The 11,947-nt window shown below is 40.3% G+C and overlaps 1 protein-coding gene across 1 annotated transcript in view; it reads left to right on the forward strand.

Moving 5' to 3' along the window:
• LOC134803440 (modular serine protease-like) overlaps positions 1-10,643 on the forward strand; it is a 30,990-nt gene extending 20,347 nt beyond the window's left edge. Inside the window, exons 11-15 of the mRNA XM_063776258.1 lie at positions 3,290-3,451; positions 6,470-6,585; positions 7,896-8,072; positions 8,673-8,832; positions 10,389-10,643. Coding sequence (XP_063632328.1) covers positions 3,290-3,451; positions 6,470-6,585; positions 7,896-8,072; positions 8,673-8,832; positions 10,389-10,591 — 818 coding nt within the window. The 3' untranslated portion in view covers positions 10,592-10,643. The remainder of the gene's footprint in view (positions 1-3,289; positions 3,452-6,469; positions 6,586-7,895; positions 8,073-8,672; positions 8,833-10,388) is intronic.
• The last annotated feature ends 1,304 nt before the right edge of the window (positions 10,644-11,947 follow it).

Raw genomic sequence — 11,947 nt, forward strand, 5'->3', positions numbered from 1 at the left:
TTTTAACATCCTTATCTATTTACATATTTATTTAATTTTAGCAACAATACATAAATAATTTAGTCACATCTAAATTATTGATATTAAATACCTATAATAAAATTACAAATCTCATCAAGTGATCGCCAAAGTCAAGACTATGTTTATATAGTCGTTGAAAACATTATTTTTATAAACGCTAACAAAATATTGTGTGTTGATACTCGAGACGAATGACGATGCAAATTGAACATAAGTATATGAATAGAAAAAACCGGGCAAGTGCGAGTCGGAGGGTTCCGTACCATAATGCAAAAAAAAAAAAAAAAAAAAGCAACACGGCAAAACAAAAAAACGGTCACCCATCCAAATACTGACCACTCCCGACGTTGCTTAACTTTGGTCAAAAATCACGTTTGTTGTATGGGAGCCCCATTTAAATCTTTATTTTATTCTGTTTTTAGTATTTGTTGTTATAGCGGCAACAGAAATACATCATCTGTGAAAATTTCAACTGTCTAGCTATCACGGTTCGTGAGATACAGCCTGGTGACAGACGGACGGACGGACGGACGGACGGACGGACGGACGGACGGACGGACGGACGGACGGACGGACGGACGGACGGACGGACGGACGGACAGCGAAGTCTTAGTAATAGGGTCCCGTTTTACCCTTTGGGTACGGAACCCTAAAAATGACCTCGTCATATTTGCCTTGTCATTAGCCTCGCCATTCGCACGAATTGTTATTATAGTAGACATTTTACATATACCTTCACAACTCTGTCACATCGTAGGTGCCATAGTCTAATAAAACATGGTCTTCCATTCCCAGAGTGACACGGGCCTACGTCACAACAACATGGCCGCTATATATAGCGCTATCGCATATTATCATATAGCGCTGTCGCATGATGACGTAGGCCCGTGTCAGTTAGGTGACCTAGAAAAGACGGGAATGGAGTACCAGGCGGAGTATATTATTATACCATGGTAGGTGCGATATAGTCAGTATCTTTAATTACAGTCAACGGTAAAAATATGGGTGTACAAATCATTTCAAAAATATGTCCCATAACTCTTATGTCAGTGAATTAAGAACTATGGGACATATTTTTGAGTAAGTTGTCTACACCCATATTTTTACCGTTGACTGTACCTATTTAAATAAAGTAAACAATTTTTAAATTTTCGGGTAGTTATAACATTTATTGGTTAACCAACCAAATACAAAACCTGCTGGATCTGTCAATGAACGACCTGCCTTAACCTACATTATTTGATCATGTAATGTTTTCATCTACCCTCAACTGGCTTAAGGACCCATTTGAGGGTAGATTTTGTTGACTTTTATTTTTAAATACCTAAAGACTCCCTAAAGATGCAGACATAAGTCACATAACAGCCGCAAGGCCTCGGTATAACTTGAACGAACAACGAACTAGGATAAATACAGAATGATTTTATTATATCTGACCAAACTCTGAGCCTCACGAAATCGCGAGAAAAAAATTGTCTTCTCATTTCGGCGAATCAGAGTCAATGTTTTCTAAAAAACAGTTGATTTTTTTTTTCGCGATTTCGGGGTTGGTCTCATAGTAAAAGTTGTTCAGTATGACCTACATATCTACCCCTCAGAGTATGGTCAGACATAACAAAATCACCCTGCATAGAGGTCTGACCAGAGCTTAAGAGCCCATCACCGTGATCACTAGCGCCACTGTTAAATAATTGTAATTATTTAAATTTAACGATAGATATTTTAAAAAATAGGGCCTCTGGGTACCTACCTACTGTATTTTGTATTTAAGTATTATACCTTTTGAATACATCAAACTAGTTTTTATGTTGCTGGATTCGTCGATCTATGAACTCAAAACAAAAACACCCGTTTTAACTTTGGACGCATAGATTGTAGAATCCAGCAATGTAGTACATTACGATACAAGTGCGAAAAGTAGGAAACTCGCAACGAGTGGCGATAAATTGAAACACGACCGGAAGGGAGTGTTTTAAATCGACACGAGTTGCGAATTACCTTTTTGCACGTGTATTGTACAACGTTTTACAATACATATGACATAGGCACGTATTGTCCTTAATCCCGCCCTAGGGCGGTAAAGTAGGCATATGTACTGTAAAAACTATTAAAATGTATTCATAAGGTACTTATATACAAAATACAGTACATAGCGGCCCCCTTTTTTCCATATCTATCGTTAAATTTAAATAATCACAATTATTTACCAGTGGCGCTAGTGAGCATGTTGATGAGCTCTTAAAAATCATTAAAAATGATCCCATGTGTATTGTGCCTGTAACTCCTGTAAGTATTGCGATCGATACATTCCACGACTCTTCTCTTTTTAAATTATAAACAGACGGTAGGAAGATTACAATCTAACCTAACCTAACCTACGTTAGATTATAAACTAACGGGTTCACAATCTTACGGTGTCATATATACGAAGCTAAGACATAACTGTCAAAATTGACTTCTTAGGGGTCATCCATTAATTACGTCACACGAATTTCTAGGTTTTTTTACCCCTCCCCCCCTCCTTGTCACACTTGGTCACATTTGGCAAACCCCTATCCCCTGGTGTGACGTCACATTTCTTCAACGAAATCGGCAAATATTTATTTAATAATTTATCAAAATATTTTTGAATAAAGAAATATTAGTAATTTTATAACCCAAAACTGATTAAGAAATAAAATTAAACGAATGAAAACAATTATCGTTTCAAAACCTTGTTATTTAAATGATAATTAGCGTATAAAATAATTTAAATACATTTTCGGTTACTGATAAAGTTAAAGTGACGTCACAAAGTTTATGACTCCCCCCTCCCCCTTGTCACAACATGTCACATTTTCTTGACCCCTCCCTCCCCCTAAACGTGTGATGTAATTAATGGATGACCCCTTAGCTGCGTTAGACTATAAGTATGTTTGGGCACAGGTTATACTTCGAATAACCCAGTATAGGGGGCGTGCATGAACTATAGGGGGCAGCATAGGAGCCGTCAGATTTTTGGCGCGAGGCCTAAATGTGTCGTTTATGCTTCCAATGTAACCCACAAGATGGCAGAACCTACTATGCACAAGGAAACGTACCGACGAGAACGGTAGATGGTAGGTAGCACTTGCTTTGGCAATGTACATGTCACAAATGTTTCCGATTCAGGCCACAAGATGGCAGACCCTCCAACGCGCACGGTCCCTATAAGTATGTTTAGGCACCGTTTAAGAGGTAACATTTTGCTTCAGCAAAACATTGTATTAATCCCGCCTTTAAACTACAGAATGTGGAACACTGACGCCGAAAGGCGAGCAGCTGGTGATCAACGGCGTGAACGCCGAGCGTGGCGAACTGCCGTGGCACGCCGGCATATATGACAAGAGATTCACGCCCTACATGCAGATCTGCGGGGGATCCCTGGCTTCAACTACAGTCATTATATCAGGCAAGTATCCTTTATTAAAGCCTGGCAGATTCTACAGATGTAGTGCATAGTTATTTTCCATCGTATTTTCACGGAAACGTACGAACGTCTCTTGAAATTATACACCTAAACCTTCCGCAATTAAGAATCACTCTGATAGATGAAAACCGCATGAAAATCCGTTCAGAAGTTTTTGAGTTTATCGCGAACATAACAACACAAGCTGACAGACGCAGCGGGGGACTACTGAACGGATTTCCATGCGATTTTCACCTATCAATAGAGTGATTCTTGAGGAAGGTTTAGGTGTATAATTTGTTAACCCGTGCGAACCTGGGCGGGTCGTTAGTTGTTTAATAAGGTGTAGTGATGATGTGCGTACGTCATGGATAGTCAAATGAAATGTCAGTACCGGTCATGTCAACGACTAACGACACCTTCTCTTCTTCTTTTTCCTTTTGAGGTACGGAACCCTTAATCAGTAACTATTACGTCTATTACTTATGAAAGCAAAAGAATGTAAATAATCGTATATGATTCATAATTGTTACATATTAGCCACTTATTTTTAAAGTGTTACTCAATAAAAAACACGTCAAGATTGTTTACCTCTTTTCTAATGCTAAAAAACGAACTACACATCTGTATTTGGCCTAAAGAGTAGTCGAGGGGCGTTCAATAAAAAGTGAGAATGAGTATGTTATATACAACTTTTATTAAATGTTATTTGACCGAAGCGAAGCGAAGGTCTACGTTTTGACTCGGGCATTTTGCTTTCGTATGTCCGGATGTTCTCCTCTACAGGTCGCAATTCTTAACCGATTCTCATGAAATTTTGTGACCAGATTCTATGACTAAATAAAATTTTTTTGTCAATCCGGTTTTTGGAATTTTTTTAAAATGGCGGAGTCGTGATAGCTCGCGCCTAAACAAATAGTGGTATCGGTACCATACGAGTGTTTTCTTTTTGAGATATGTTTGTAGATTTAATGGCCAAAAATTCAGAACATTTATTTCGCTGGTTTCGGAGGTATTGAGATATTTAATTTTAACTAATTTTAATTTCAGAAGGAGTAGCTAAATTTCGTCAACCCATCTAAGAACTATTTGGCTCAGTTTGTAAACGTGCGCTTTTTCTGTTTGCACAGAGGGTCTGGGTTCGATCCCCGGTAATTATATGCTGTGATATTATAACTTTTTGTATTTTTTTAAACATAAATTTCGTATTGTTTTTTTTTAATTTACTATATTTAAAGCTCTTAGCACCATGTTATTTAAAGCTCTGCTCGCGAGGTCTACAGCTCACAGAGCCACTAGTTTATTTTTCGACATAGTCACCTTCTAGCATAATACACTTAGTATATCTTTTTTCTAAACTTAAAATTCCATTTCTAAAAAAGTTTTCATCTTGAGTACTAAAAAAATCTTGTACTGCTGCGACTACCGCGTCGTCGTCTTCAAATTTCTTGCCTCTTCGGTATTCCTTCAATCTCGGAAATAGGTAGAAATCACTAGGGGCGAGGTCTGGTGAACACGGAGGATGCTTAAGGATATCGAACCCAGCATTACGTATTGCAGCCATTGCAACGGCGGACTTGTGTGCCGGTGCATTGTCCTGATGGAACAACAAAATTTTCGAGAGTTTACCTCGCCGTTTTTCACGGATCTCATTGCGCAATGTTGCTATTTGTTTGGCATATAAAGTGCCCGTAATAGCGGCTTCATGCTCGAGATACTCAAACATTACGACCCCTTTACCATCCCAAAAAACAGAGCCCATGACCTTACCGGCAGATGGGCCCACCTTGAATTTCTTCGGAGTTGGAGATGATGGCCTTTTCCATGTCATAGACTGCAGTTTCGTTTAAGGGTCGTAATGATGGAGCCATGTTTCGTCCATAAATCGCGCCAAAAAAAGTTCCCGGTCTTGCTGTATCAGATCCAAAGCTTCTTGACAAGTCTCGACTCTAGTTTGTTTTTGCGTGTCAGTAAGCATTCTGGGTACCCAACGCGCTGATACCGTTTTCATACCCAAGCGTTCATGTAAAATATTATGCACGCTCCCCATTGAAATCTTTACATTTTCAGCAATAAAACGAACCGTGACACGACGATCCGCCAAAACTAAGTTTTCGACTTTTTTACAATTTCTTCAGTTACTGCTGTAGTAGGGCGTCCGGAGAGGGGGTCATCCATGGTCGATATTCTTCCACGTCTAAATTCGGCGCACCAACGTGCGACTGTCGAATACGGAGGAGCATTAGACCTAAAAGTGTCCCGTAAATCTAAATTGACTTGGTCCGTAGAAATTTTTTTCAAACACAAGTATTTGATAACGGCGCGCAGTTCAATTTTCTTCATTTTCGCTAACGTACTCAATAGCATCGCAAAGAAACCTCCGTATTTTTTTTAAAACAAAAAACTGTTAGTTTCTTTTTTCATGGCAATCAGCTAGGTAGATTAGCTTTACCGGCCGGTATTTACTTTCCTAATATTTAAAGAGTTTGCATCTCATTCTCATTATATATTGAACGCCCCTCGTATATATGATTTGGCCCTAAGATAGTGTTGCTACAAGCAGAATAGAGTCTGTGCGGAAAGAGAAGAGTCGTGGAATGTATTGGGCCCTATACATTCCACGGCTCTTCTCTTTCCGCACAGACTATAAACTTACATAGTTATTGCTATAATGTGCGTACGTCATGGATAGTCAAATAAAATGTCAGTACCGGTCATATCAATCAAAGAGAATATAACAACTACGTTTTATGTCAACGACTAAGCGCATGGGGGCTTAGTGGGAATGGTCCCACGGGCGCTTTTACAACGCGAAAAAGCGTTTGAATGACACAAATGGATACATGTGTATTTATTCACATGACAGCGGTGGCGCTTTTTATCAAGCGTTGATGGAATTTCGACTTTAAGCCTTGGTCGTTGAATCGAATTTAGAGTGCGGACAGATTCAAGCGCTTTTTTAACGCGCGTTGAAAAAGCTCTCGTGCGAATGGGGGCTAACGAAACCTCTTTTTCCAACAGCGGCACATTGCTTCTGGAACGACGTGGAACTCGTGCTGCCAGCGAAGTACTTCGCGGTGGGGGTCGGCAAGCTGTACCGCCCGTGGAATATTGAGGAGGGCGGCCAGAAATCCGACGTGAGTGTCTTGGATTAACACGAAAGCGGAAGACCCGCGTGAAATCGCCTTTTCATACAAACGTAGTCCTCATTTTCCTTTCTGGATATTAACATTTGTCGCCACTTGTAATATATTATGTACCTATAATGAATGATTACATATAACCTGTCATATTCAAGTTTCATGATTTTCCTATTGTACATAATAAGCGACAAGTAGTTAAGTGACTCACGTTGAGAGGTTCATAGCTTTCATAAACTTACTAAATGCAATCAGTGAGAGTCGTTGATGGCACCATGATTCTGATCGAGAGCCACGCTGTGGTATATTCCTCTCTAAAGTGATCAGAGCCATTGCCACAACGATTTCTCTACTCTCACCTTATTCTGTGGGACCCGCAGGTCCCTGGAGGTCCTACCACCTTCCCCAATAGACCTTCCCGTTCCACCATACTTAGTTCTTACTTTTACATAACCTCTCAACGTATTTCTCTCGTCATACTAATATAAACACTCACCAGGGTGATCTTCTGGCTATACTCTTACAATATGTAATCTGTAAACACAGCAATAACAGCTTCTTCTTAAATTTCTTCTATCTAACTAATAAGTCGCTTGGAACGCGTTCCTTTTCTCTGTCAAATTAGAATGTCAAGTTATTTTCTCTCTCCCGCCAAAATTGTCTATACAGTGTTACCAACGTCAAAATCTCATGCTAAAGGTTGTCACTCACCTTTTATATGGAATCGCGTAAATTCGCGACAACATTATTACGCGTTTTGTACAAATTTTTTACGAGTCTATCGCGGTATAAATTCATTATTTATATCTCGCATCCGGCGTTTCTGCTGGGTTGCACCAATTATGGTCACGGAAGACTGACGTCCCAGCACCAAATCTAGGCCTTACCTTAAATCACTTAATTCTAGCCCAAAATAGAGTAATTCTAGTAAATGAATATAATTCAGCCCACTTCCCACTGCTGGGCACAGGCCTCCTTTTGTGCGCGAAATGATTTGGGCTATAGTCCCTACGCTGGCCCAATGCGGGTTGGGGACTTCACATACACCTTTGAATTTCTTCGCGGATGTATGCAGGTTTCCTCACGGTATTTTCCTTCACCAAAAAGCTAGCGGTACACATCAACTGATATTTCGTACATAAGTTCCGAAAAACTCATTGGTACGAGCCAGGATTTGAACCGATGACCTCTGGATTGAAAGTTGGACGTCAGATCTACTCGGCCACCGCCGCTTGAATACTCAACCCAAAATAGTACCCAAGTTAAAATATAATGGCGTTTTCACCACCTCCTAATTATTTTTGCAGGTGAGCGACATAAAGGTGCCGCCCCGGTTTTCTGGTGCGGCCAGCAACTTCCAAGATGACATAGCGCTGATCATTCTGGTGACGCCAGTCGTGCTGGCCAACTACATCCGTCCCGTCTGCGTCGACTTCAGCGTGCTGTTCGATGAGCGCCAGCTTAGACCTGGGAATATTGGCAAGGTAGGTCAGAGCGATCAGTGGCGTCTCCTGTCACTGGCGACGTTGTGCCACATGTTTGTAACAGATGGCGTTAGCTCGTTCTACATCGCGCTTACGGAGTTACATTAAAAACTCCGTTACTCTGCCTGGCTCTTGTCGGTGGAGTAATTGCCATTCCGTTCTTCTCTCTGCCACTGTTTTGAGCTCCTGATACGTCACTACGTTGATTTTCTCTTTGGCCTGCTCCAAATACGCACGTCTCGGACTTACCCTGCCTCTCTGTTTTTCTATTCTGCCTTCAATTATAGACTTTATGTAAGTCTCGTGACGTATCAGGTGGCCCAACATGTTTCCCCTTATGTTTTCAATTTTTCTCAGCAGAGATCTCTTCTCACTTACCAAATTTAATACTTCCGTATTAGTTTTCTTGTAGTTTTACGTCGCTGGTGGAACTTTTTATATTTCAACAGCCATGTTAATCAACCAGGCGGCCTAGCCAAGACATATACTATATTAGTGTGACAGTGACAGTTGCGTTTCGTTCGCTACGGAGCGTTAGCGGTTGGCATGTTGTCTATGGGCCTGTTCTATCAGATTTAGGTATTTTTTTTTTAATTTCAGGTGGCCGGCTGGGGCCTGACCTCTGAAGACGGCAACGCGTCACAAGTTCTCAAGGTGACGAACTTACCGTACGTGGACGTGGAGCAGTGCATCGCGGACCTGCCTTTCGACTTCCGCAGTTACATCACCAGCGACAAAATATGCGCCGGCACTAAGTCTGGTGGGTTTGTTTATCTCTTTACCTCATAGGCTTTATTCCTGTGAAATCCAGGGAAGTTTCTGCTGTTTTGAAGCCTTTTTTTTGATGGAGTGTGAATGCATTTACGCACGGTGTGTGGGACTCGCCGCTCCTTTTCCCTCTCTTGAGGATTTAGCCCTACCCACTAAATTTAACCCACTCCGCCGTTTTTAGGCGGCGTTAGCGAAAAAGGCGTCGGCGCGTTGGCAGGCGCCGACGAGCCGACCCGAATGACGACTTCTTCGCTCTTATTGCGCAGACATAAAGGTTTTTTCTATCGGCTTTTTCAGATTCCGCGTCGACATATGTAGGGAGATCCTAAGTAAATACACTTTATTGTACCACAAAAGAAAAAAATAAATTACAGATTTACAATGTAAATAAAGGCAGCAACAGGCGGTCTTATCGCTGTAAGCGATCTCTTCCAGACAACCTTAGGGTAGCAGGATGTAAATATATTGTTGAGGGGTGTGCGGTAAAACCCGATAAGTCGTGCAAATGGGTTTACAGTACATATGGTCCTATTTTCCCGCACTAGTGCGTAAAATAGCACTTTTAGTGCGATGTCAAAAGTTTAAAGGGATTTACTGTAAAACGTTGTACGATACACGTGCGAATAGGTAATTCGCAACTCGTGTCGATTTAAAACACTCCCTTCGGTCGTGTTTTAATGTATCGCCACTCGTTTCGAATTTCCTCTTTTCCACACTTGTATCGTAAACAACTATTTTGAAATTAGAACTATATGTGACGTGCGTAAAGTTCTTATTTAACTGACAAAAATATCTGGGAGACCGAGCTTTGCTCGGAAAACATATAAAAACTCAAAAATGCACGTTTTCCGAGAGAGAGATCGAATTATCGCCCCCGAAAACCCCCATATAGCAAATTACATCTAAATCGTTAGAGCCGTTTCCGAGATCCCCGAAATATATAAATGACCAAGAATTGCTCGTTTAAAGGTATTAGATAGATATGTCGATTTATCGGGTATGACCGCCCATCCCTTGTAATGTGATATATAATGCTCAAAGACAGAAATGCTGTCCTTAACATACGACGTAACAAACATACGTGATCTTGCAGTAAAATATAAATAAATAAATATAAATACAAATACAAATAAATACAAATTTTTGTGCATGTTTTGTATGTTTAATCTCTGTGAAATGAAGTGTATTTTGATTTTCTCTCGTGTAATATCTTTTTTTTTTTATAGTTGTGGCAATAAAGCATTTTTTTTATATATTATAAAGACATTCTTACACAAATTGTCTAAGTCCCATGGTAAGCTCAAGAAGGCTTGTGTTGTGGGTGCTCAGACAACGATGAATATAATATCAGGGTATTTTTCCATGGACAGGCAGCATTGGAGAGAGTTGGAAGAGGCCTATGCCGACAGGTACACCACACTAAGAGACATTCTATAATATAAACAACGTACATCACACAAACTAAATATCGAATCTGTATTTACAAGTGTCTCTTATATGGATTAAAGGCTTATTTAATTTAATTTAATTTTTCCATGTTCACAGGCACGGCCCTCTGCAAGGGCGATAGCGGAGGCGGGCTTGTATTCCCAGAGGTGGAACGCAACGTCCAGCGCTGGTATCTCCGAGGAGTGGTCTCCACTGCCCCTAGCAACGGACACAAGTGCAATGCTAACTCTTATACTAGCTTTACACAGTTGCTTAAGCATGACGACTTTGTTAGGAAGCACCTTAATAACAGGAGTTGATAATTGTAGTTGGTACCGACGCATATCAAACTGTACTGGGGCCGTCATTACTCAAAACTAGAGATGCACCGGATATTCGGTTACAATCCGGTATCCGGCCTATCCGGCCATGATTTTAATATCCGGCCGGATACCGGATAGTGTACTACTATCCGGCCGGATACCGGATAGTAACATTGCTTGATTTCGGAGTAATCTAATTTGGATTTAAGAAACAGTCATGGTGATAATCGTACTTGTTTATTATTTTAAAACATTCCACTGACTTACACGCGCACTCATTTTGAACCTATTATGTGTCCGCGTGAACGTGCACTAGGCAACAGGTCAGACCTGCAGAATGCGCACCTGAAAAACCGAAATGTAGGTATAATTCCGCTTGACGGATATTCGGCGGCCGGATACCGGATATTCGGTATCCGGTATCCGGCCACACAACTATCCGTTGCATCTCTACTCAAAACACTACATGAGTTTGTTAATGTATACTCTATTACTGATTTCCGTTATTTTCAAGGATGCATTCCTGAGCATAAATCATGTAACTTTCTCAAAGACACCGGTATTCTAATTAACTCCATTTCGGAGATAATCTTTTTTTTTATAAGGCAGTTACGAGCGTGTCCTACCTACTACCTACACTTGCCCTAAAAAAACTGTTTTGACAATTAACTATGCCATTTAGTTTTCTTAAACGTATTTACTTAACCATAAAACTTTAACTTCGGGGCTAACGGAATTCAATAAAAACACGGTTTAAGTATATGCATTTCTATCTCAATGTATTTTCGTTGCTCTCGAGTGTAGTATTGGTACAAGGAAGTCCTCACCTCTAAGACTTGATGTATTTTTTTTACTTTTGTATTTTTATCTATAGTCTGTATCTTTAGGTATCTAAATAAAAGTAAACAAATAATTTGTAAATTTTCGGGTAGTTAAAAATTTATTGGTTAACCAACCAAATACAAAACCGCCTGGATCCGTCACTGAACGACCTGACTTTAACCTACATTATTTGATGATGTAATGTTTTCATCTGGCTGGCTTAAGGAGGCTTTTGAGGGTAGATTTTGTTTACTTTTATTTAAATACCTAAAGATACAGAGTATAAGCTTGAACTGTAACAAACTTTAGAGAATTGAGTCCTCTCTAGAGACGTTAAAGAATTATCACAAGAATATGTGTTCCACAAATAAACTTTTACTTTACTTTACCACGACGAGTTCTTAAATGTAAAAATCCTAGTGTTTGACAGCCCAATACAAGAGTCCATTTTTAGGGTTCCGTACCCAAAGGGTAAAACGGGACCCTATTACTAAGACTTCGCTGTCCGTCCGTCTGTCCGTCCGTCCGTCC

Source organism: Cydia splendana, chromosome 26 (genome assembly GCF_910591565.1).
Source record: "Cydia splendana chromosome 26, ilCydSple1.2, whole genome shotgun sequence".
Lineage (NCBI taxonomy): Eukaryota > Metazoa > Arthropoda > Insecta > Lepidoptera > Tortricidae > Cydia > Cydia splendana.